This window comes from Canis lupus, chromosome 14 (genome assembly GCF_011100685.1).
Source record: "Canis lupus familiaris isolate Mischka breed German Shepherd chromosome 14, alternate assembly UU_Cfam_GSD_1.0, whole genome shotgun sequence".
Lineage (NCBI taxonomy): Eukaryota > Metazoa > Chordata > Mammalia > Carnivora > Canidae > Canis > Canis lupus.
Window position 1 is genome coordinate 60,262,526 of NC_049235.1, and position 27,191 is coordinate 60,289,716.

General features: G+C 41.6%; 1 protein-coding gene across 25 annotated transcripts in view; it reads right to left on the reverse strand.

Moving 5' to 3' along the window:
- Window positions 1-27,191, reverse strand: part of CADPS2 (calcium dependent secretion activator 2) — a 452,803-nt gene that overhangs the window by 18,329 nt on the left and 407,283 nt on the right. For 12 of the 25 annotated variants that reach the window (XM_038557504.1, XM_038557491.1, XM_038557503.1 and 9 more), the window contains 5 exons: window positions 25,987-26,134; window positions 19,202-19,276; window positions 14,808-14,891; window positions 14,670-14,702; window positions 3,180-3,287 (listed from right to left, as the gene is read on the reverse strand). In XM_038557504.1, coding sequence (XP_038413432.1) covers window positions 3,180-3,287; window positions 14,670-14,702; window positions 14,808-14,891; window positions 19,202-19,276; window positions 25,987-26,134 — 448 coding nt within the window. Of the gene's footprint in view, window positions 1-2,150; window positions 2,357-3,179; window positions 3,288-14,669; window positions 14,703-14,807; window positions 14,892-19,201; window positions 19,277-25,271; window positions 25,287-25,986; window positions 26,135-27,191 lie in introns of those variants that run through there. The other 13 variants (XR_005369828.1, XM_038557495.1, XM_038557488.1 and 10 more) reach the window with 3 other exon arrangements.

Below are 27,191 nucleotides of genomic sequence, written 5' to 3' on the forward strand. Positions count from 1 at the left end.
TTGCAAGAGTACTTCTGGCTTTACTGTTTCAAGACCTAATGTAAAAGTGTAGGATTATCTTCTTTAGGACCTTGAAGAGAATACATATTTTAATCATCCTTCTCTTTAAGATTTTGAAGATAAGGAGCAAAAACACTGTTGTCCATGGAGGCCAGGACAGTAATAATAGCAGCGTGAGACGTTCAGGAGACTGGGTCATGGCCCGTGGCTGCACGGGCTGTGTATGGACGACTGTAGGAGGTGTCCCCAAACAATGGACACAAATCTAGGGCGATGGTCATTATGTGTCTGTAGGCACTGCTACAGTTATTCAAATGGAACCTAAAGTATTTCAGTACACATACCAGGGACAATTAAGACGCTTAAATGATCAAAAGTTTTTGAGGACAGAAACACCACAAGGAACTACTACTGTCAGGGAAAGTTTCATAAAGTTTTTAGTAGTTTTTCCCATGCGTGGAGCGTCATGCAGAAAAGGATTATTTAGTAAGACACTCAAGTGTTGAAGTGTTGGTACTGGAGGCAGGACGACTACGTGTCTTCAGAGTAACTTTTATGTAAAAACGTTGCAATTTGCGGCATTTCCAAAACTAAGCGAAATCTCGACCGGGTTAAAAGCATATCCTTCTTGAGGAAGGATGCTCTCACACAGCAGGACCAGAACCTCGATCCCCTTTACCCTTATCTGGGTTGGTCAAACCCCGGAGCGTTGACTCACTGTAGGGTGCTCGCATGTACGCGCTGTGTGCTGCGCACGTTTTCCTCTGCGGCTGAAGGCAGGAGTCTCTGTTTCCTTCCTTTCCTTCTATTTACTTCTTACTTTAATTGGAATAGCAAAAGTTTGTCATGAGGCCTGAATAAAATTGTTCTCTTCCATCTTTTTCTCTGTAATAGACTAAGGTTGCCAACAGTATTTATAGGGTCATTATTTTCAACTGTTTCTTGACACCTAACAATATTATTTTAAGCTCCAGCCAAGAGGATTTCCAATAATTATATAATGTCTCTCGGTAATGATCTGTTGCTTAAGATACACATTCTGCTTTACCTTTCAACACATACTTGATAACCTCTCATTTACTAACTATAATTGAGGCAAATTCAGTCTTGGCTAATTAGGGGCTCTTAGTAGCCCCTCATACATGTTATTCTTGATGACATATCAATAGAATTAGGGTCTACTTTTTTATTTTTAATTATAGTAATAAAAATGTGCAATTTAAAAATATTAGAATGTTTAAGGACATTATAACTATTTTACAAATAACAAGTCCAGTGTCCTACTGGGGATATGCAAAATGACAAAACCTTCACAACCAAACCAGAATTGCTTGTCAAGCATTCCTTTCAAAAGCTAACTTACAGCCATGTCAGATGCTTAGGCATCAAAGAAAAGTGTACCTCATCAGGACAGTTAAACTAGGCATCATTTTGCACGTGTGTGTGTGTTAAGCAAGCTCTTTGCCCAAGGTGGGGCTTGAACTCGACCCTGAGATCAAGGGTTTCATGCTCTACCTACCAACCAAGCGGCCAGGTGCCCCTCAACTAGACATGATTCTAATGTCGGCCCCTTTGCATCCACTTCAGTTAGCTCCATTCGTTATTGTGGTCACACAAAAAGTCTTCGAAAAAAGTTTGGTGAAGGGGCTGGAGTTGAAGTAGGTAATATCTTTATAGAGAAAGAAATTCTACTTCTGCTATGAACTGCTGGCAAGCTTTGTAGTAAACAGGTCACCAGGATGAAAAATTGAAGACGTTCACACACACACACACACACACACACACACACACACACACACACCTACCTACAGTGGCCTATTTCCAGATGTGTCTACCTGTTTGCACCATAGAACACGTGCTTTAGCTATACCAAGAGCAAACATAAAGGGAACAACATCAACCCAATTTCCTATCCTGTTCAACATTTTTGAAAATTACCACATAAGCAAAAAAAAAAAAAAAAAAAAGTAAAAAGAGAATTTGGAAGTAAAACATATGCTTGTAAATTCAGAGCAATACCAAATGGAAGCAGAAGTTGCTAATATGGTTTCAGTATTTTGTAAAAGAGCCAGCTGGATAGATGATAATTTTTCTACCCCTGCAGGGCATCAAAGCTTTTAGGAAATCATTCTTTTCACACATATTAACACTTAGCTTATTAAAACAGATGATACTTTTATTGTAAAACAGCCTGGGTAGAGGCTAGAAGTGTAAAATATGAAAGGGAAGACTCATTTTGACCACCCAACCTGACAAACAGCGAACACTGACACAACAGACCATGGTGGAGATGATGACGTAGCAAGACCTTCTGTACCTGCCACAGCTGAAGTGTCACCACGAAGCCCGTGAATTGCTGTTATGAAAACATTTGCAGTAACTTGCATAATTAAATGAAACTGCCAGAAAAGCATTTCTAAAATGCAGGGGAGATGTAACATAAATAAATACAGTTCAAAGCAAATATTCCATTTCAGAATCAGCATTGTGAATGATGTGAAGTTACAACCCAGCAAAGTGCCACTTCCTTTGACTTGACTGTTAAATAATTACAAATGAGTGACAACATTGTGATTGAAATGGATTGCTCTCTTAGTTTCCTTTCCAGACACTAGACAAGTGAAACTTAATGATCACGCTCTCTAAGACCACAACCTCCCCATTGCTAGGAGTTGCCAAGGGTAAATGAAGACTTCTGTCCTGACACAACTGCCGGGTTATATTGTGAGTGGGCATCAGGGCTGTAAATCAAGATAAAAATGTTCAGTAACTGGGGAGTGGCAGATATTTGGCTTCAGTGCACTTTATGTCTTTGTTTAACTAGGGAGCATTATTTGGACTTGAGAAACTTTTATAGGAGGAGCCAAATCCATTACAGCATGATTCTGTTTATGGAAATGATGCTGTACACAGTGATAAACTGGCTATCATCCCGCTTGTTAAAATTAACCTCAGAAGGTTTTTGAGACTCTCATTCTAACAGTGACAGTTTTCATGTACAAAAGAAGCCAATTAAGGCTTCTGTCAACAGTCAGAGAAATAAAATTATCAACTATATTAGCTGCACAGAAGAAAAAGGACCAGGAGAGGAGCCTGCTTTGCAAACACACCAGCCAAAGGCGGTTTTTCCTGCACATATTTCTAGGATGCCAGGAGGCCTTGCAAGGGCAGTTACTTACATCAAACAGCTTTTCTATATACATTTCTTCATTGACCTTCTCTCGAAGGATATCCTGGTTTTGCCGAACAAACATGATATAGGTATCTGCCAAATCCATTCCTGGTTTCTGTTGTGGGAGCAGAGCGTGGGGAATAAAAGATCAGGTCTCAGTGGTGAAAGTATTATTTAATCACAACCTTAGAAAATAATTCACTCTATCATTTCAAGGCTTACATTAGTAAAATATGCTCAATAGCAAAATTGACAATGCACACCTTCAGTAAATTCCCTAATTAAAATAAATAAAAGTTTATTACTGACGTCCGTAACTCGAGGTCACAGTCATTCATCATTACTAAAAGGAGTAGAGAGACATGTGGCTGTAAAGTACCAGTTATCTTTTTTCTTTAAGGGCTATCTTGAAAGGTTAATATGCCAAGCAGTAAAAATGAATGAATTTTTTTAAAAAGTCCCCAACTGCAATAACCATTTCTTAATTGCCAATATAGTCAATTGTCACTGTCTCTGGCTCGTTATCCATATAAAAAACCAAAAATGTTACTTTTCCTTGGATTGCCCTTCTCAACTACTCTAGATGCTCAAGGCATACAAGCTACATTTTCTTATTGAGTAAAATATTATTGGGAAGATATTGGGCAAAAATTTTAAAGGATCACAAACTGAAATGTAAACCGAAATTTTGAGGATTATCCATTGCTTCTACTCATTTATATTCATCAATACTACGTCAAAGATTTATTTTATTTCAGAAATACAATAAGAATATTGATGAACCAATTTTCTAAGAAGAGTCTAAAGTGGGAATCAGGTAACTTTCCGAAGTTACACAGCGTCTGGTGTCTTGTAATGCCAGAGGAGAGAGGCCAATTAATACAATTATTCCTTGTTACAGAGTCTACAAGATCAGTCCCAGGAAGGGACAAACACCTGAATGGCTTCTAAAAAGTTTTTCTTCTGGACTTATCTTTAGTTCAAGTTTCATATAGTTGGACTAGTTAATAAAAATACTCATTTGGACGATCTACACTTGCGGTTGATTCATAATCTGTACTGAGCTATTTGTTTGATTAGAATACGGCATTAATCAGAACAAAATGGTGGAGCTAATGCTCAGATGAGTCACCTGGTCTTGCATCATTAATGTACCTTATAACTTCTATCAACGGACTCATTTTGCTAAAGTAAATCTTGCAAAGAAATGAGGTGAAAGAGAATATGGGTCATTTAACTATTACCACTGAGGGGGAAACAGGTCATAGTTCTGAATAAGGCAGCGCCTCTCCTTAAAGAACAACAAAAAGTTCTTATTGCTTTTTGGGGGGTGAGTGTGGGGGGAGTAAATTTTATATATGGTGATAAGACTGCCCATCTCTTCACCAGTGTGCAGGAAATGAACATCTCATTAACAAAAATTAAATTGGTTTCCTGGTAACGGAGTGGCTTCTGGGTCCTGAGTGTCGCAGGAAGCTCTTACTGCTCTTACATTTGGGCAAAGGGAGATACATACCACGTACAGTCAAGGATCCTTTCAAACATGTCCCAATATAAACAAAATTAGTTATTAGTTATGATTTGAAACAACTACTTAAAGGTCTTCACTGGTCTTTCCTTGAAGAGCGTCCATGTACCACGTGGTGACTATGTTTCAACATAATGGAGGTAACTTACCTAAGTCATTCCTTCACTGTTTTTCCACCTAATTCTCTTAAGCAAGGTTTGAAAGTTTAAATGAAATGACAAGGATAACCAAGAATGAAATGTAGGGTTGTTTGTTCTTTTTTTTTTTTGGGGGGGGGGGAGTATGTGTCATGTATCAGTTTTTCCAGTGAAGAGGTCGGGTGATTTGTACAAAGTTTATTACTATTAATACTTGAGGACGGCTGACCCGTAAGACAAGCACTTCTCTCCACGCTTCTCAAACTTTGTCAAAGCACCGAAAATGAGAACATTCAGAAAATGTACCGCACAGAATGGAAATGACCAGACGACACATTTCTATGTATAATGGGTAGTGAGGCGGCTAGGCTCGGCAGCTCCAGGCAGGTGCCTGGAAATAAACCTCTGTGACGTACGTACGCATACGCTGCAGTGGGCACCGCCTGGCTGAACTGGGAGGCAGAGAATATGCCAACCCGAGGCTTGCTCTCTCTACCATTTCTCCCCCCACTCAATGCCAGTTTTATTTCTCTCTTTCCACAGAAGAGTAGGCTTGAGAGTTTTATGTAGTCAATCACTTGACCCATCAGCCTCATTGGAATCGAAGCTGTAGCTGGGGGGACTGGGGATTAGTGACTCTAAACACGTGGCCGTGGCCGTAGACTCTAAGGTCTTTTTTCCTGTTTCTTTGATCTCCTTCAAGATAACATTCGGCATAATGAAACACCAGCCAGGAAGAGTTTATCTTCTAACATCTAAAACTAACAAACACTTTACAGTTTAAGCCCAAAAGTAAATGCTGTTCCCGTTGGCAGACCCAAGGGAAATGATACTGAATCCATGGGTGCAGACAGTTCTACAACTTTCTAAGGAAAGAAGAATCTCTGGTTGAGGGTGTGAAGTGAAGCTCTTTTAAAAGTTTATTTCAACAAAATTAAGTGCTTGTCCTTTTCTTTTTTTGAAATTGTATTTCCTCCCCTTTTGGCAAATTAAGATCCACTTGCCTGGAAAACAAAACCCAGAATTCTTACATTTCTCATTAGCATTATTTCTTTCTTTATCTTTGAGCTGTTTACCTATTCTTGAAACTGTGACATATGGGAATTTCACACCTAGTGAATATATTTTCATGTAGCTGTGGCATGAGACTATAATCATTAAAAGAATATACACAAGTAAGAGTAACTGCAACAGTTGGTGACATTTACCAATTAGAATTCTAGTTCTTTATCCCTTCCTTTAGTGTATGAAGGGTAATTATCTCTGATAAATTGCTGAAAAAAGATGTAATTTTCCTTTTAAACAGTTTCTACTTACAGTACAAATGTGTTTGGATAGAAGACATTATCACTGGTTCAGTGCTCCTTTGTGCAAAGACTCTGTTTTATGGCAGTAAAATTTACATACTTTGGAAGTCACTGCATCTAATTCTATTATTACATGTTATGCATTTAACTTCATCATTATACGGTACCTTATTAGGAAATGAGGTTTTGTTAAAAAGTAAAAACTGAACACGCTGTTAAGTTTTTGTTTTGTTTTGTTTTGGTGTGTAAACGAATGGGATGCTCGAGGCTGCCAGGCGGAGACAAGGAATTCCTACACATGCTGGTACAGGAGGGCGTCCACTACCCTTCCAAAGGAGACGTCTGCTAAACTTCAAAAACTGTGGCTTTGGATGAGTTTTTAATCAAGAATGTTGTGTTCTACAGAGCTATGTTTAGAAATCTCTTCTATACTGGTAATCGCAGTTTTCTTAACAAAATTGAGGAAAGAACATTTAAAATCCACATAGCAAGCACGCTATGCATTAAATACCACTGAGAGTCAATGCTTTTTTTCATCCCCCCATTTAAATCTCTGAGATCCTTGGTTCACTGGGCACTAACTTCTCCATCTTATCAGGGCAGTGCTCTCTAACGCAAAACAGGAGTTCTCGAATTCTAATTTGATTCAAAAAAGAACAAAATTCGACTAACGAAGTCCTAATAAAAGGACACAAATACCTAAAAAATTCCTCTGTGATCATAAAGGAATCAATAAATGTGGAAGAACATGAAGTATGGTAAAGAGAGTGCCTCTTGACTTCGGCTGCGTAAGTAATTGAAAACCAGTGAGCGAGTAAGTTTAAGCAAGGGTGTAAGCTCCAGCAAGTTTTTTTTCAAGCATTAATCACTGGTTAACCTAGTGAGATGAAAATGCTGTTTAGAAAGAGAGAAAAAAAAATTCCTTGCTAATTATACGCTGCAAATGCTCTTACTTCCTGCTGCTACACCTAATCCCACAGGTGCACGTCTTCAGTCCCCTATTCACGGGGAGGTGTGTGCAATGCTGAAGTCATTTTCCACAGCAACGGATTTAGATGCAGAAGAAGCCGCTTAACCTTCCACGGGAGGTTAACAACACACTATGCAAACACTGTCATGGTGTCTAGTTAACAAGGAGACAAATTTTGAAATAAACTATTCCAGCCTCAAAGATGAACCAGAAGCTACAGTATAATTGACTTAATTTGAAAGTATACTTCTCAGAACCTACAAAAGCTTGGAACCTACAGAACCTACAAAAGAGTGGAACTTTGATATCCTGATTTCCGATAATTTGCACATATGGATCTTCTGAGATTTCAAACAATCACAGGTCTCCTCAGTTTGAAATTGTAATAGGAGGAATTTTTATTATCTCAGCTCCAGCATTTCAGATTCAGAAGTAGTCTGTAATTGATCACCAGGGACCGCAGGACATAATTCTACAAACATATGACTTATCCAGGTATTATTAACAATACTATATAGCTTTCTTTCACTGTGTAATATACTCTTTATTACCTTGGCATTCATGCAGCAATTTCTATAATTTTACATCTGAGCGAAAATGTTCTTAAAGTTAAGCTTTTCAAAAGCATTTAGAGTAGGCTAAATAAATTCTAGATCCTCGAAAACTTAAATAGGTTTGAGCATACCCATGATGATTTTGTTGTGAAAATATATCTTTTACCAATTCCGTACAAGTGGAATGATTATATTGTATTCACATAGAAAAGCAAAAGGAAACAAATGGAAGTAAAGCCTTCAAACTAGATTTACCCTGTCTTAGGTATTACATAAGCCGGGGAAGAGGAATAATTCATAAAAGTGGGGGGAGGGGGGGAGAAATGTGAACAACAAAAACATCACAAGGATATACATTTTTTCAAGATTTTCTAATAATAGTGTATCTGACTTTTTTGAAACAATGACAAAAAAATCTCAATGTTCTTAAAACAAACAAACAAAAAACCCATAAAACCCTCTACACTATGATTTCAAGCAGTGAAGTGGCCAGAATTACCTTTCTCTTAAATTCAGCAGTATTCCATTAACACTGTTATACATTTTGACTCCCAATTGGAAGGCAGAAAATTCAGGTTTAAAGACAATGTCACCCACACCCCCTGGAAAACATCTATTAGACTTGGGACACGCCTGTTTCCCGTATGCACACCTCCTTCAATCCCACATTTCTAAGGGAGAGACTTCCATTCCTCCTCTTGCTCTGGATAACGATCTCGATCTCGGGTCTGCTCCCCATGAACATAATTAGTAGAGAGCAGGTTCCTACCCTAATGCTACCAGAGTATATCATACCAGAATCTGCTGTGATTAATACTGAGACCTCACAGAGTCATAATGTTTTCACTCTTAAACTCACATGGATGCTTCACAGGATTTCTTCTACACAGTGATATGTGGTTACTCACAGGTGTAAGCATTTGCACGTACAAATATTTTGTCGTATAGTCGTGGAAAAAAAAATCCTTCCAAAGAGGAGGTTATTTTAAATATGAAAAGGGATACTGAATAATGGTTTAAAACCTTAGCCTGAAATACTCCAGGAAAAGAGGCAGGTGGACTTTGAACTGAGATTTATGGGCTCAAGGTTAATCCCGTCATGTCTTGCCCATTTGACACTATGAGCTTCTGGTATTTCTCTTGCTATTTCTGTAATAAGGATGACTAACATCTCAGAGTTCGGAGGGACAGGTGCTGATACAGGACTACCGAGCAAGGAAAGTGCTAATATGTGAAGCACGTAATTCCTTTACACTCTCATTTTCATAAGTAATGATTATGATGTGAAGATTTTTTTTTTTTAAGACTATTTATTCATGAGTGACAGAGAGAGAGAGAGGCAGAGACCCAGGCAGAGGGAGAAGCAGGCTCCACTCAGGGAGCCCGACGGACTCGATCCGGGGTCTCCAGGATCAGGTCCTGGGCTGAAGGCGGCGCTAAACCGCTGAGCCACCCGGGCTGCCCAAGGTGAAGGTTTTTGATCCCACAGTTTATAAACATGTTCGCTCACCTCTCCCTGGTCTGTCTACAGGTGTTATGATGTCAACCCTACAAACTACACGGAGGACTTGAAGACGTGAAATTAAAATGCCGTGGGTATTATTTAATTTAGCTTTTAAAAGTGAGATTGACTGGGACCGATTTATTCAGTCCCAATTGGGAACATTTCAGATTTTGGTCTCAAGGGGCCTTGAGGATGTTGGGATGTCAGAAGTCCAGCAGCGGTCCCGGGATTTCGGTCCCGGGATTTCCTTCGTAAGGGAAGAGCCAGCCAGACAAAACAGACAACAGAGAAAACAAAAGAAGAGGAGAGAAGCAAAATGCTCATCTGGGCAGGGCAGCGGGCAAGCTCCGCGCCCCTACAGCGGGGACTGTAATCCGGTCCTGCTGTGCAGCCCTCCCTCCAGGGCACTATGTCCCTGCGGGTAGTGCTCCATTCTCTGGATTCTTCCCGGCTCTTATCCTGACGTAAAGCATTGAGTATTCAAGTGGCCTCATCTAAGAAATAAATAGTATCTTGATGCAAAGGAAGGAGGGAAAATACTGTAAAACTGACCGACTACATCATTATTTTTAATTTTAAAGAAAGCCTTTATTCAACTGTTAACCATCACCAATGGGCACTAATGAACCTTTTTTTTTTTTTTTTTTTAAAGTAATTGCTACACCCGATGCGGGGGTTAAACTCACAACCCCAAGATCAAGAGTCACAAGCTCTACCGACATAGCCAGGTGCCCCTGACTGTACCTTCAAAAGTCACCTCTGACACGGGGCACCTGGTGGCACAGGCGGTCAGACCGTCAGGTCTTGGTTTTGGCCGGGGTCTGATCTCTGGCGGTGGAGCACCCTGGGCGTGCAGTCCGTTGGGTGTCTCTCTCCCTCTTCCTCTGCCCATCCCCACTGCAGGCTCTCTCTCTCCCTGGATAATATTCCCCTTGTCTCATTCATCTATTGAAGGACATTTTGGTTGCTTCCAAGTTTTGGTGATTACGGGTAAGGTCGGTAGGGACATCTGTGTGCAGTTTTGGTGTGGATGTTCACTTTCAAAGCGGTTGGATAAATACCTAGAGATGCAGTGGGTGGGCTGCATGGTTAGACTAGCTTTGTAAGAAACTGCCGGTCTCGTAAAGTAGTTGTACCATATTATATTTACACCAGCAATGAATGAGGGTCCCTGTTGCTCTGCATCCTTGTTAACATCTTGCTATTGTCATTTTTTTTTTAATTTAAATTTCAGCCACACTAATGGGTGTGTAGGGGTGTCCTTTCATTCTCTTAACAGTGCAGAGTAGTTCATTATTAAGTCCAATTTACATTGTTTTTCTCTCATGGATGTTTCCGGTGTTGTTGCACCTAAAACCTCATCATCAAATCCAAGACCACCTATATTTTCTCTTATGCTTTCTTCTAGAAGTTTGATAGTTTGCATTTTGCTGGTAGGTTTTTGATCAGTCTTGAGTTACCTTTTTGTGACTGATGAACCAGTGTTCTTCTTTCTCATGAGTTTCTCCTTAAAAGACTGCTTTAGAGAGGTGTAAAACTCCACCTTGTTGGAGTTTTAGCATAAAAAACAGTAAGAGTTAACAGCAACTTACAGCTTTTGAGGTTGATATTCACCGGCATCAGTGATTGAGGTGTAATGTCCAGATCCGAGGGAGGAAGTCCTCCCTTACTAATCTCCCAGGGCCAGACTCTATGATTTAGCATCCTCTGCTGGAGCAGGGGGGCAGCTTGATTTAATACTGACACTGGCATGCGAATCCCTCGAGGGAGCGACGAGTTACTGGCACGATAAAGAGCCTGGGTCCAGTTGTTGTGGCTGCTTTAACGTACGTCTGTTTCTCTACCTCTTTCATCCTAGACACGGACTGGCTTGCGGGCAGTCAATGTATATTGTTAATCACGTAAGCCCAGAGCCTAGCACTTGGTGTTAAATAAATAGTGAGTTCAGTGAAGACACTGAAGACGTCTAATAGAGACAGTAACAATTCCTCCGACGATATATCCCTTTGACCAGCCACCACATCCTTTGGGAAGAGGAGGCATGACTTATTATCATCAACTATTTGAAGGGCTATCATGCAGAAGAGGGTTTAGAATCAAGGAAGAATTCACAGAGGTGCAGATCTTCAGTTCATTAGACATAAGCCTGCAATCACCAAAAAAATTCACGGAGCCTGAATGAATCTCTGTGAGGGGTATGAAGGGAGGGCGGTTTCTGCAATGAGGCGGAGGATGAATGAACCGCTTTCTCTATCTTTCAACTCTCAAGTTCTGTAAGGTCTGACAGATCTAGCACAAGGTCAAATTAAGAACCTCGAAAGCCGTGGGGCGCCTGGGTGGCACAGTCGGCTAAGCATCCACCTCGTGGTTTTGGCTCAGGTCATGAGACTGAGCCCTGGGTGGGGCTCCTCTGCTCAGTGGAGTCTGCTTGAGATTCTCCTCCCCTCTCCTCTGCCCCTTCCACTCGTACTCTCTCTCTCTAAAAAATAGATTAAAGTCTTAAAAAAAAAAACTTCAAAAGCCCTAAGAACAGAAATAATTATGGTATCCCATTCCATTTTTAATTCAAAATAAAAACAAAGCTGTATTCTAAAGCATGTTAGGAATTTCAAGGAATTTCACATGTTCCTACGATTATTTGTCTTAAGATAGGGAATATAAATTCTCCTTAATTTTTCCTTTCTCTCTGTTGTGCTGTTCTTTTGCAAGACCCTATACATGTGATTATTTCTGCTTATTGCCCAGTGCTGATTTTCTGATTCTTAGGTACAAGACAAAGAGGACACCAAGAATTCTTTGGGAATCATTTGTGAAATAAAAAAGCCTTGTTCCAAAGAAACTCTATGCAGAGCTGGGAAAATCCATAGCCTTTTCCTTAAAAAATATCCATTTATACTCTTAACTACAGGAAACAAACTGATTGTTACCAGAGGGGAGTTAAGTGGGTGGGTGGGGGGACAGGGGAAGTAGGGTTTGGGGATTAAAGAGTACACTTACCATTATGAAAAAAAGGTTTAAAATATTCATTTATAATAATTATGGCAGCAGTAAATCTGGGGGTTATTCAGTCCACAGTAAAAATAAGAGCCATTTAAGAAGACGTGAACGGACATTTCTCCAAAGAAGACATACAAATGGCCAACAGATACATGAAAAGATGCTCAACATCACTCGGCATCAGGGAAGTAACCACAGGGAGATCCCACCTCACACCTGTCAGAATGGCTAAAATGAGTAAGTCAGGAAACAACAGATGTTGGTGAAGATGGGGAGAAAGGGGAACCCTCTTGCACTGCTGGTGGGAATGCAGGCTGGTGGAGCCACTGCGGAGAACAGTATGGAGGGTCCTCAAGAAGTTGAAATAGAGCTACCCTATGATCCAGCAATTTCACTACGGGGTATTTTTCCCAAAGATCCAAATGTACTGATCCAAAGGGGCACCTGCACCCCAATGTTTTATATCAGCAATGTCCACAATAGGCAAACTATGGAATGAGGTCGGATGTGCATCCACAGATGATGGATAAAGACGTGGTCTACCCGGACAATGGAATACTATTCAGCCATAGAAAGAGTTTTCTTGCCATTTGCAATGACGTGGATGGAACTAGAGGATATTATGCTGAGCGAAATAGGTCAATCAGAGAAAGACTATCATATGATCCTACTCATATGTGGAATTTAAGAAACAAAGCAAGAGGATCATAGGGGAAGAGAGGAAAACATAAAGCAAGATAAAGTCAGAGAGGAGACAAGCCATAAGGGACTCTTTTTTTTTTTTTTATGATAGTCACACAGAGAGAGAGAGAGGCAGAGACACAGGCAGAGGGAGAAGCAGGCTCCATGCACCGGGAGCCCGACGTGGGATTCGATCCCGGGTCTCCAGGATCACGCCCTGGGCCAAAGGCAGGTGCTAAACCGCTGCGCCACCCAGGGATCCCAGGGACTCTTAACCATAGGAAACAAAACTGAGGGTCGTGGAGGGGCACGTGATGAGCACTGGGTGTTACACAGGCTGATGAGTCACTGACCTCTACCTCTGAAACCAATACTACATTATATGTTAATTGAACTTAAATAACATTAAAAAAAAATAAGAGCCATCTACAACTGGTATACAGAGCTTGCCAGTCCCTAAACCACTAACGTTCATAATGACAAGCTAGATGTGATGCTACCCAAGCACAATCTCAAGCAAAGATAAGATGACTTATATTCCGTTTGTTTGTTTGTTTGTTTATTTATTTATTTATTTATTATTTTTATTTATTTATTTATATTTCATTTACTTATATTCCATTTTATGTATGTATGTATTTATTTATAGATTTTATTTATTTATTCATGAGAGACAGAGAGGTAGAGACCCAGGCAGAGGGAGAAGCAGGCTCCACACAGGGACCTTGACGTGGGACTCGATCCCAGGACCCCGGGGTCACGTCCTGGGCCTAAGGTGGTGCTAAACTACTGAGCCACCCAGGTTGCCTGACTTATATTCCATTTAGTTTCAATTTGTAAGTTTTATTTTCATTGTGCTCAAATTCTTTGCAAAGCGATACATATGCCAAGATACATGATTAAACAGAACATAATAGGCCTTGATCATACATATGTCATAATAGGATGAAGGCAAAACGTAATTGCTTAGGATTATCAATTTAAAATATGTTAAGTGTAACACATTTTATAATTGTAATGTAAGTTACAAATGTAACTTGTTGATTATATTTGTCCTGTGAATTTTCTAATGGTAGCTCATGGTATCTTAATCTTTGAACAGATTTACAGGTTACAAATTATTTCCCAAGAATTCTGCAAAATGCCAAGTGTTTAAAATAAGTGAATATTGATTCATACTACATTTTTATTTAGAAAACTAGTTATTTGGGGCACCTGAGTGGCTCAGTGGTTGAGCGTCTGCCTTCAGCCCAGGCTGTGACCCCAGGGTCTTGGGATCGAGTCCCGCCATTGGGCTTCCTGCATGGAGCCTGCTTCTCCCTCTGCCTGTGTCTCTGCCTCTCTCTGTGTGTGTCTCTCATGGATAAATAAAATCTTTAAAAAAAAAGAGAGAGAGAAAACTAGTTCTTTGATTTAACTGGTTCATCTCTATTGTTACTTTAACTCCTATGAGAAACCTGGCACAGCTTTCATATAAAGCGAAGAGACAGTAAGCATTTTTCTGTAAATGGTCTGAGGCATTTTGTACCCAGTCCTGGAGTATTAGAACCACCCGAGCTGACATGTTCTCATAGTGACTTGATCTCCACGAGAGTTCCTGAGTTAAAGTGGAGAAAGGACACTGAAATCACCATGTCAAGCCTTGTTATGAGAGTTAGCACTTGCTTAAGGAAAATAAACTGCTCCCCGAGGGAATGGCACTCACTGCTTTAAAGATCTGAAATAAATCTGTGGTAAACCGTAATTATTTAAGATAGAGTTACACACACACACACACACACACACACACAGTTTTTAAAAGCAAATAAAAAATACTTACTGGAACATCAACGTATTTTGCAGCTGCTTTCACCTTAAGTGGAAAAGAGATAATTATGAGAATTATTTTCTTAACTGCTAGATAAGCACTATGACAGCAGTCAAAAGACAGCAGAAGAGAACTCATTCAAATACTTACAGTGAATGACAGGATGGATGAAAAGAAAGTGCCTTCATCGTATCTTGACAGCTTGGATAACACCCCTTCCAACACTGAAACAAACTGTAATCATTTATAGTGAGTATTTAGAATATTACAAATTAATAACAGGGGGAATAATTTCTGGACCAACTTCCCCCACAGCACAAAAATCCACAATGAACAAAGTGACAGCAGCGGAGGGCTGACTTGTAAGGTTCACTGTTTCATGTGAAGATGAGCCCTACGGCCCTTTTCCACTGCTGGAAATAATACACACACAAAAAATTTTTTTTAAGATAAAAAAATAATATGTAATAGCAGCCTTTTCACAGAACACATGAGTTATTTTAAACCTTTAATAAAGAAGTTGAAGTTCCCGAGGCTAACCTCAGTACTGATGTTTAGAAGCAATGATGGTCAAGCTTCCTCAAGTTCCTTTCTCTCATAGTTGGCCATTCCCTGACCTTCTCTATCTATCTATCTATCTATCTATCTATCTATCTATCTATCTATCTATTGAAGAAGTTGAATAAAAGTGACCAGGTAACAGGAGGAATGTGTGACATTCGATGCTCCTGTGACACTGCAGGGAAGCCCGACAGTAGGCGCCGGGCCTTTACCGAGAGGCTCTAACTAGACACACAGGGATCAAATCTGCTCTCAGAAGCTTACGAAGCAGTTGGAGAGAAAACAGACGAACGTGCTGCAGGCTGCAAGGGAAAGAGCCCGAGACCGAGGTTCTAGATCCTGATTCCAACACTGACCACCGTGGGAGCTCGGGCCAGCACGACGCCCACGGGGCCCTCCACGGTTACCACTGTGCGTGCGCCCACGCCCCGTGAGTGTTACGGATTTAAAATTCATCTCACGAGTGCTTTACGTTTCTACAAGTTCATTTCCTCTATGAAGTTACAGCTAAGACGTGTACGCATCCTATGACCAAGGGTGTGGGGAGTTAGAGGTCATCGAGTGGAAATACTAAGACAGGAGGAGAACTCAGTAGGAATCTACCGCCGCACATCTTTCCTCTTTAGAACCAAAATAACATGCGCTATTGACAAATTATAAACTCCCAAAGGGGGACTCCTGACAAGGTTTTTCAAATACGAAAAGGGAAATTAACGAAGGCTGGTTTTTGTTCACATAGCAGCTTCTTCAACAAAGTGATAACAGTGCTAGGGACGCGGCTTATTGGTCTCCGGTGACCGCGAGCTCACCCAGAGCGCACGGGAGACCCGCTTCTCTCGGTGGCTGGTCAATTACCGCAAAGTAGTCTCTGCAAGAGGAGCACAGGCTTCCCCAGGGGCTCCCCCCGCACCGGGTGCGACATGATGTAAGAAACGGAAACAGGGCCGCGCGGCTGCGGCCGAAGCCGCACCTTGGAAGAGTGACAGTCCTGCACGCTGTCAGGTATCCTAAGGGATACAAACAGCAAAACCCACAAAATCACCCACCGCTCACAACTACAAGTCAATGAACAAGAACGTTCCTGCTGTCATCTTTTTTTTTTTTTTCTCAGTAAAAATACCTAAGTCCCTTTTGGGCTAGAAGCATCTTTATCTTTTTCCCCTTTAAGGCTGATTTTTATTTCTCCGTGGAGTTTCCAGTTATGGGACATCTGCCTAAGAGTAGCAGCCACGCACGGAATCATCCCTAATGGTTGACATCTTATAATCGGGTTGATCGCTTGGCTCCATCGACTTCCTCGGAATTCCAGACCCGACCACCCGCTGGGGTCGCTGGCCGCCCCCTCCTGCCCGCATCTCCGAGACAGCTGGGCCTGCACGGGCCGGTGTTGCCCCGCGGTCCTCCCCTCGCGATCTGTCCCTCTTCCAGGCACCCTGCGCCAGTCCACGGCACCCAGGGTTCCCTCCGTCTCCCCGTTACTAGCCCGGAGGCTGCTGGACCGCACGCCCTCGACTGGGTGACATAGAAGCGGACGTCTTTTCCTCAGAGGTCTGGAGGCCGGGAGTCCAGCGACGAGACGACGGTGTATTTGTGTCTGGTGGGAACCCACTTCCTGGTTCAGAGATGACGGCTTTTGGCTGCATTTCCACACGGCAGAAGGAGCTAGGGAGCTCTGCGGGAAGCCTCTTAGAAGCGAAGGGCGCTAACCCCATTTATAATAGCTAGCAACAGTAGGCTATTTTAGTTAAAATTACTTATATAATTAAGTAAAATTAAAATTTCAATTCCTCGGTTGCACTGGGCCCGTTCCAGTGGCCGTGGGCACGCGTGGCTAGGAGGCCGTGCACTGGATGGTGCTGGTATTTTTAGACCGCAGAGAGCTCTACTGAATAGCACTGATCTCTACAACACTGTTTCCTTACTTGAGTCAAATATACTATTTTTCCGATTAACAGATGTATTTGACATAAAAAAAGATTCCGTTTTTTCCTTCGCCAGGAGAGAACGCAGAGGACACGCAGCCCTCCCCGCGCCGGCACAAATCCCGCCCTGGTCCCTTTTCCTCGCTGCCTGTTTAAGGCTCTACCAGCTGCGCGCTATGGGGCAATTTAAGGGCTTCCGTGAGGCCCCGACTCACAAGACAACCCGCACGGGGGCAGCGTGACGATGGGGTCGGGCCGCCCGGTTAAACTTCCCCGGCTGACTCACAGGCAAGGGCGGTCCCGTGTCACCTCCACCCTTGTGCCGTGGGCCAGCCTCTGTGCAGTGCTGCAAGCCCCTGCTCCCCCCTGGGGCTCCGCTCCCCGGGGTTCGCCTTTCCCCCACCTGCCGGACGCGTCTCCCATTAGCCTCTTCCCTTTCCACTTTGGGCGAAGCGGGAGGCATTCTCGTGGTGGGAGAAGTAACGAGAACAAGAACGTGCTGGAGGGGTGAGGCTGTTCTAACTGCATCTTGGTGGCTATTTCCCATCTCAACACCTGCTACCAAAGAATTTGCAAAATACAAACAAAACAAAACAAAAGAACCCCTGAAATCCCAAAGAATCTACCTGCCTCAAAATTCCAGCCTGACCGCACCATCCAGAGCGGCTCTGCCAACATTTCGGAGTCTATCCTGTCCTTTCCCAATGTGATGCCAGACAGGTCATACTTTACATTTCTAAAATGTTAAGCTTTTTTTTTTTTTTCCCCCACTTGCTAGTATATTAGGAAACCTTTCCTTTATCACGAATAGTCTCTGAAACCATGGTTTCTTAATATAGATGCTCCGTCATTTACTTTACCGTTCCCTTCATGTTAGAGATTAAAGTTGCTTCCAAATTTCCATTAGAAGTCATTGCAACCCTATCATTGTATATATACCTTGTGCATCTCTCTGAGCAGGAGAAAACCCACAAAATAGTTCTTAGGTAAGAGGGTGTTCATGTGCTCCACATAGTTCCAAGCTCTCTCTCTCCAGAAAGGCCGTGACAGTTTACACTCCTGCAGACGGGAGACGGGAGTGTCCCACCTCACCTTTTCCAAACCCAAGTGTCGGTTTAAAAATACCTACGCTAACTTCCTAGAAAACGTGGCATATTCATTGTAGTTTTTCTTCATTCCTCAAATTGTGAATGAGGTTTAACGTTTTCATGCTTATTGGGCACCTGTTTTTTTTCTTTTCTAAACAGCATGTCCCTCGTTTATTAAATCGGGGGTGTTTTTTCCTTTGCTTTCCGTACGTTCTTCCAATGGTTTCATGAAGCCTGACGGGGGTTCTTTGACCAAGCCTTGCGGGAGCACAGGCTCTCTCCGTTCCCGTGGGCGTCCCCCCGACCGCGTCCACCCGGACCCCTCTCTGTCTTGCGTTCCAGTCTCCGTCTCTTCCCCGGCAGCCCTGGATCTCCAGTGTCGCTCATGGCAGTCTGTGACCTCAGTGGGACGGCAAATCATCTAAGGCATTCAATGGGATATTCATTTATGCTTCATCCCTTAGACAATTAGAGGCTGTGGGGTTTGTCACAGATACGTGTGGCATCAAGCTGGAAGTCGCGGGGGCCCCCTGGGAGTGGAGAACCTCAGACCGCAGCCTGCCCGCCTCCTCCGTCCACCTGCGACCAGCTCTAGAGCCTCGCCAACGGCATCCCAACAAACAGGCTACACTCAACGACTGGTGACTGCTTGAATCAGCCAGACAAGTAGAAAGAGGACATAAATGTAAAATAATAAAGTCTTGCTGGAAGACAGAGTTATTTTTAAAAGCCAACAGCTGCAAGAAAAGCCGAGATGAATTGTAAACAAACAAAAAAAAAATCAAAAGTTGTTGACAAAGAGTGTCAATGTTTTGTTCGGAACTCTTCTTAGAATCTGAACTTTTCTCGCAGCTATTTTTAAAACTACTGTTTCTCCATTAGGTATTTAGAAACATAAGACAGATTTTTTCCCCAAACATGCTCAGCAAAATGATTTTCGAATCTGACTTAAGGTGAATAAATAATACGTTACCTTTGAGACTAGCAGCGAAATGATTTCTTTTACGGTGTTGTCAATCAAATCATCTATTTTTGAATGGTATTGTTGCTGGATGTTAAAAGACAAAGATGCATTAGTTGATGTGGACACAAAACTTTTGTTCTAAGTCATAAATGCTTTAAAGCTCCCAGTTATGACAGATCGGATTTACTTAAAATGATCATTTTGAACATTAGAAGAACAAAACCTTGAAAACGATCCACCCAATCAACACTTTTTACATTGTGGTTTGAAAATTTTCCCATGTGCGCTGTTGAGTTAAGCAGCTAATGGGGTTATTATATAGATGAATTGGGTTCTTATTCTTATTCAGGCAGAGGAATGTGAAGGATACTTTTTGTCTTCTCCTCTATAATTAAGGTGGCCGCGTATTTTTCTAAAGGGTTGGTTTAGCTGGAGAAGCAAAAAGACTAGAAAAAGATTTAATTAATACAGCATTTCATGTCTGACAACTCTCATTCATAAGTTATTTTAAATGTGCTCTAGAAATAAAATGAGCTCCCAATTGTTCACTCTAAAAGGACCGTTTTGTCAGCGCACGGAGCAGCAGTTTATACAATTCTTACAATATGCTCAAGCAAGGGCAAAATTAAAATTTCATCAACAAAGGTGAATAGATGGTAACAAATTAATAGGCCATAAAAGGTATAATGAAGCAGCACTCACTCCCCATAGTTTTATCACTGCTTCCTCATGAAAAAGACGCCTTTAAGTAAATATAAAAAAGGTGTATTTAAAATAAACCTGAAAGCCTCCTTTTTTGCTTTCTTTAGAGAATACTGGAGAGTTGCATTCTTAAATTAGCAGGAGCTTTGGCTTCTGCGGTGTGTGGAGGCACATTCATTTAAACAGTAATTCTTGCTTTAGAAGCATTTATCTGACAGCCGATTGTCCCCAATAGCCACTTCACAGAAAATGTGACTTGTAAAGACTAACCCTATCTTGATGGTTCAAGGCTTCTTGGAACAGCTAACATAATGCACAGAGTAAAAGTACTCAGGTCAGTATAAACATTAGACCAACTTAACAGCTGCTGGATGAATGGTTTCCTAGGATGTAAGTTTTTGAAGGCTATTTTTTTCTTCTGAAAACATGTCTCAAAGTTTTCATACACAACAAAACACCAACTTAGGTCTGCTCTGGAATACACGGGCGTGATCCCCCCACAGGCTCTGACAGTTACAAGTGGCCGTCTACCTGCATAAAGAAAAAGGGAAGCATAATTCTGGAGCACGTCAATTTTCTTTTCTGCACGTACACGTGCGTGTTGATCTGTGGTCTAAAATTAATCACACACATGTGAATATGGAACTTTCCAGGCATGTATTTCTCCTAGAGGGAAGAATTATGTGTCTGTCTTCCTGAAAAAGGGCCTTCCTGGTTCTCAAACCCGTGCTCTCCAGAAGCAACAGAAACACAGAGGGTGGATTTCTAGCACAGTAGTGTGGACCCCTTGGCTTTTTTACAACATCCTGGAGAGAAGGAAGAGGGGCGGAAAATAAAGAAAAACAAAGGAGAAGAGAAACCGCCTGAAGACCCTGGATGCCCGTTGAGACAGCCGGGAAGGCCCGCAGACAGGGCACCAGCAGGTCCCCAGCGCCAGCGGGAGCTGACCCGCGTCAGGAGCTTATGCCAACGAGCTGTGCCCGGCTCTCCCTCCCTGCTACTCTCTCTTTACATCCTTCTCTCTCCAAATTTGTGTCTGTGCAGCAGGTGGAAGTGAGATACCAGACGAGGCTCCTCTTTGGGGGAGAACTGGAAAGGGATACAGGCGTCGGGCTTCTCACTTCTCTCTCCTGCAAAGTGCTATCGGCCATATGGGGACCCAGGCGCCCAGACCTCTGAGGGCTTCCATGTTCTTAAATATATACTTGATATGTTCCGTGTGTGTCTATATTTCATTTCTTAAAAGATTTATTGCTGAGTTATTCTCTATACCCAACATGGGGCTCACACTTACAAACCCCGGAACGAGAGTCACGGGATCTGCTGATGGAGCCAGCCAAGCGCCCCTGCCATAGAGTCATCTTTTGACTCAAAAGTAATCAAATATCATCAAAAGGCTACTGGACATAAAACTGTAGAGCTTCTACATGTTAAACTTTTAGACTGGATCGATTTGGACACATCTTACGAGGTGAGCCACTCAAGGGGTTCCTCACACCCTTTTTATCAAGAGGCAGGGAAAGGTATGGACCCCAGGAGCCATCAAATTCTCCTATAATATTCACCTTAAGACTATTTTCTTTGACACCTGATCCAGCCAAAAGCAGTGAGAGGAGAGAGGGAGGGAGGGAGCCGGGAGGGGAGTGGGGAAGGGGGAGGAGACGGAGAGAGAAACACAAAAAATTAAAAAGGAAGAAAGTAGAGTAAATGTACTGCCCAAGGGGCAAACCCAAACAACGTAAGGTTTGTTAGGTTTTTATGATGTGACATTTTGCTATTGTAAACTTATCTGATTAGCTCGGGCTTTCACTAATATTAAAATTGCTGAGAACTTCCAGAATCTCCTCTCGCTACACAGTTGTCAGAGGTGGTCTGGAGGCCCTGGGGAGGGGAGTGGGCAGGTGGCCTCAGAATCCATATTTTACATGCACATTCTGCAAGGAGAATAATTCACATACACCACACAGAGGTGACAGAAGGTTAGGCGGGAAGAGTTGTTCATCAGGGGGTCCAGACAGCGCCCAAAGACAGGCCAGATACGCCAAAGGAGGGCACCGAGAGGAGGAGGATTTGCCTGCACAGACATCTACGCTACCTAACCTGAAACTGGTAGATATTTTACTGGCATTAATAGACTGAATTTTTGATAAAAATCCGCAAAGTTTTTGTCTGCAACAATAAAAACCTATACAATTTCTATCAGAATATTCCAAGCCGGATCGATAATCCTACATCCCAGGGCTTTGGCAAATTACAGCCCCTTTCTTTCTTTTTTTTTTTTTTTAAGATTTATTTATTTATTTATGAGAGAGAGAGAGAGAGAGAGAGAGAGAGAGAGAGAGAGGCAGAGAAACAGGAGGAGGGAGAAGCAGGCTCCATGCCGGGAGCCTGACGTGGGACTCGATCCCAGGACTCCAGGATCACGCCCTGGGCCAAAGGCAGGCACTAAACTGCTGAGCCACCCAGGGATCCCTACAGCCCCCCTTTCTTAAACTAATTCTCCTTATGTCTGCCCTCAAAAGCAACGGGTCTGTGCTTCTCCAGCAGATGACTCTGACTCTAAATCAAGATTAACCTGTAAGGAATTCTCACTCCACGGAGCGCAGGGAATTGAGAGATCAGACGCGGGTCTGAAAGCCTGGCCCCCGTCCTCAGGTACCTATCCTCTCTTTTCATCTGACTGCTGCTAATGTAAACACACCGGAAACGAAGACTAATCAAATGCCAGCACAACCCAGCATTCTTAAAAGATTTGGGTCTTTCTCTTGGGAAGAACTTTAACGGAATTGAATTGTTAGGTCTGGAGGTGGAAACATTTTACTGTCGTGGAGAATCCTACACAAGGAGCCTCCATTACTGTGCTTTCACCCTTAATGGATGGGCTCCTATCAGATGCAGGGGCGCTGAGGGCCGAGAATTACCTCAGACCCATGCAGTCGGTGGAGAACAATGATATCTAAACACTGGTGGCTCTGTGGTCTCAACACCTGTCCCCGAGGAACTGGCCCGAGACTGCTGACTCATTATACACAGCTGTCACAGGAGCAGATCATTGGCTCACTAATGACTCCATTAGACACCATTCTGGGCTGCGGTTGAGCACGTCTGCATCACCACGTGCCACGTGAGGAAACAGCCGTAACGTAGGAGCAGGGAAGGGGCCGCCTCGTGGAAAAGGAGCTGGGAAAGTTTCATCTCGGCAATGCCATATGACAAATTTCCTGGGACTCTGGAGAGGTCTCTCAGTACAACTCAGGCAACTATCCCTACTAGGTTTATCTAGGTAAGCAGGTATTTTACAAGGTTCCCAATTGTGTGATAATCTAGTTTTTTATTTGTTGCTTACTGCAGAATGAGGTCCACTGGCTCACCTCTGCATGTAACGGATTTGCTAATTTGCAACAATTCCAAAACTTACCTCAAGCACAGAGAGGGAAACCCTGTGTAATCATGCGGGTATATGTATTGGTGAGTAAAAAGCAAAGCATAAAATCCTTCTTTTGCACTGAAATTCTTATTTACCACTTTTCATAGTTGCTAATGGGTTTGACACCTGCACATTTTGAATTGTATTAATTGTGTGAAAGTTGTGGGGATCTAATTGTCTCTGGTGAGAAGGTACAGATGCAAATATAATGAACAGTAGCAGATTACTTTTCCAAACCATCTACCTGTTAATATTAAGGATCATTTGACAATGCAACAGTGCTTTGTCATTTGTGCGTGTACCTGTTTTTCTTTTTAGGTACTAGAGAGAGTCGTTTCTTACAGGGGAGGATTTTTTTATTATTATTTTTTTACTTATTTTATTATTTTTTTCAGGGGAGGGTTTTTAAAGTGGTGACGACCAATCAGTCTGTTCATTCAAAAAATATTTACTCGGTGCCTGTTATGTGTCAGGTACTGCCATGCATGTTAAAATAAAAGCAAATGGGTAAATCCAGTATCAGTGGGAAGAGGCAAGATGTTCCTATAAACCTGATGAGAAATGGATGGACGTGTGAAGACTTAAGACAATATTTCTGAGTAGACCATCAAAGGCTCACATCTGTAGTAAAAACATGAAATGGTAGAGATGAGCCACTGATATCCAAGCCAGCTGCTTCCTCATTCAGATAATTAGAGGTAATAAGTCACGTTGCAGGCGTTCAGAGAATAATTACTGAACATTCTATAACACATATCGGTTACTTAATGTATCTGTTAGGTTGTATGTGCTATGGTAATAGAAATACATCTTTTCCCCTCGAAACTGCTCAAAGAACGAAATAAGTACATGTGCATAAATTATGGCCAAATAGCCAGTGTCTGTATCTGGGTTAAATAAGTATGAAATTTGTAAATAGTGGGCCTTGTCATCCCCTTTCAGAGCTACCTAAGCCCTTCTGCTTGGATGAGAATTGTTAGCTTAGTAGAGTCACCCTGACTTGTATTCCTAGGTGGCAACTGTAAGACCTGTAAGATTTAACATATCCACAGAGCATATCCAAAACCCCTTTGGCTTATCACATGTATATATAGAACAGATATATAAATATAAATGTAAATATATATACACATATATACATATATGATATATATGATTATATATGTATATATGAGATCACATATATGTGTGTGTGTATATATATATCTCATATAAATATATATATATATGAGAGCGACTCTGTTTTGTATGCATACGACTTTTCATATCATGTTCCTCTGAAGTTCTGGGTAGTAATTCAAGACAACCTTGTGTGGGGAAGAGGAAGGGCTGCTGACCCAGGCCTGCCTCTGGTTCTGGTTACTGCCCAGGCCATGAGCGGGAGGCAAGACTGTACGCTGCTGGGCGCGTACCTACCTTACTGAAATCCACAACTGGGTTCTTCTGCATGAAGTGACCTTAGCAGCGGCCTCCCGGTCCTCAAATTTGGAGGTGCCCTGATATATGTCATCCAGAACTCCAATTTTTTCTAGCATTAGTCAAAGTATATACTATAGATATATGCACCTTGAAATAGTAATAATCACTCTGCTTCTGAAATTTGAATGTTGTTTAAAAAGGAGGGTGAATTCATTTCTTTTTAAATAATCTTATCCTTAAACAATCTAAGGGAAGTTTGTAGGTTCTGCAGTCTAATAGGGAAGAAACATTTCCCTTGACATTATTTAAGGTGTAAGTATTTATAGGTGTTTTAATGTCTCTCTGCGTATTGCTATGTTATAATAAGCTGTCAGTGTTCTACACATACACAGAAAACATAAACCTGAAAATGGAATTAATTACATTAATTGGAAAAGGTGAAAATAAAAAAATGTACATTTATAAAAATAATAATTTAAGTGAAAATGTGCTTTTACAAACAAAAAAAATAAATAAAAGAGAGCGACTTACCCATTGACTACCAAACTGGATCATGCCATGGAGAAAAAAAAAAAAAAAGACAACGAAGGAGAACATAAGGGAAGAGTAAAAAAATGATGAAAAAGTAATTACAATGAGAAAAGCGGCAACACAATGTCAGCTTCAACAGATAATCTAAGAAAAATAGATCCATTTTCACACAAACGTCACTTTCAACAAAAAGAAATCATGGGATAACATGAGGTGTGTTTTGCAATATACAACCAAACAAAACATGAATCAAAATGAAAAAATGGGATATTCATTTTAAAAAAAGAAGTCTAATTTTTAAAGTGCATTTCTACTTTATTTTTAAAACACGGAAACTTTTGTATGAATAAAATATTTCATATGCTATTTTCTGTGCCTTGTTTTTTGAATGCAAACTCTGGATACTCTAGATTTGTATAAACAAAGCGGGGAGCTTTCTAGCTTTCTTATTTGCTTGTGAAAAGCAAGGTTTATGTAAATACACAACACCTAAGCTGTTAAAAGCTTCAACTGCCACTTGTAAAATTTTGGGCAGTGTTCATAGAAAGGAGAGGAAAGTGACATGAGCCGGGATGAAGTCCGCTATTATAGTGAAGAAAAGACCAAGCGCTTCTATTGAAGAACTTGGCCTTTCAATCTAACCAAGTGAGAGCCTTCTGGAAACAGCTGGGGCACCTTGTGCTGCACGTCCCTGTGGGACACTCGGTTCACTTACCTCTTGTCCTCCATCCAGGGCACAAAGTTTGGTGCTTTGCTTTTTGGCGTCAACGAGTACATTAAACATTGTGCACACAGAAGCCGGAATGCGCAAGTCAGTTGTTTTGCTTGCCTTTTGCAGCTTGATTTCAAACGCGGTTCTTGTTCTATTCATTGAAACATGAATTCAGAGTAAGAAATTCTGAAATATGTCTCACCTGCTTAGTCAAAGTGAAATCAACACTACAAGATGCTAATTTAAACATGCAAATAAGGAGCGCGGCATCAGTTTGGGAGCCAGGGGGTGGCCTGCTCTTCTTTATCAGGTGTCTCATGAAAGACTGGGGAGGCATTTTGTATGAAACAGCGTCTGCAGTCATGCAGACAGTATCTCTGCCCAAAGGAAGCCATTTGTTTCATCTAGCATAAGACGTTTTATGGAAAAATCTCTTGGTTTTACTTAACTGCCTGAATTAATTTCCAAGTAAAACAGCCACTTGCATCTCTGCATTAAAGTGGAATAAATCCTGTGTGAGGCTTACCAAAAAAAAAAAATAATAATAATAAGTAAATAAACAAATAAATAAATAAATGAATGTACAAGTCTGGAAAACTCTAAAGCATCGTAATTAATGTACAGCAGAGAATGTCTACTTCTTCTGTGTCACTTAGGTTTTCTTTCAAGTATCTAAAGTTGTAGATGGGTGTTTGAAAGAAACTGTGCAACAGGCAATTTGGAATTGTTTTCTGCTAAAGTATCCAAAGATCACCCACAGATTTGAAACATTAGAACCACATACGACAAGTGTGACTTTTTTTTAAAAAAAACATCATATAATCTAATTCCTGGCCTTGCCTTAGGAAGCCATTAAACATTATTCTAAATGCTGTATTTTCCTTAACTTTGGAGAATTCAGGATTATTCAATCGCTCCAACCGGTGTTTATTCCCATATGCTGCCCCCATTGTTCTTGTAAAGGGGCAACGGGAAAAACGATGCTTGGTTAATCAGAGATACAAAGCCGATTTTGTGAGAACTATTCAAAGAAATGAAAGCACAGTTGGGGGAATTCTAAGCCTCATCACTTATTTCTGGTTAAGTTCTGAAGAATGTAACTGGATGCTTGGAACTCATCTGACATGGATAGAGAACACTGGAAAACAGAACAAGTGACGGCCCTGATCCTAATCTGGGTTTGCAGTGCCACTTCACAGCACGCAGAC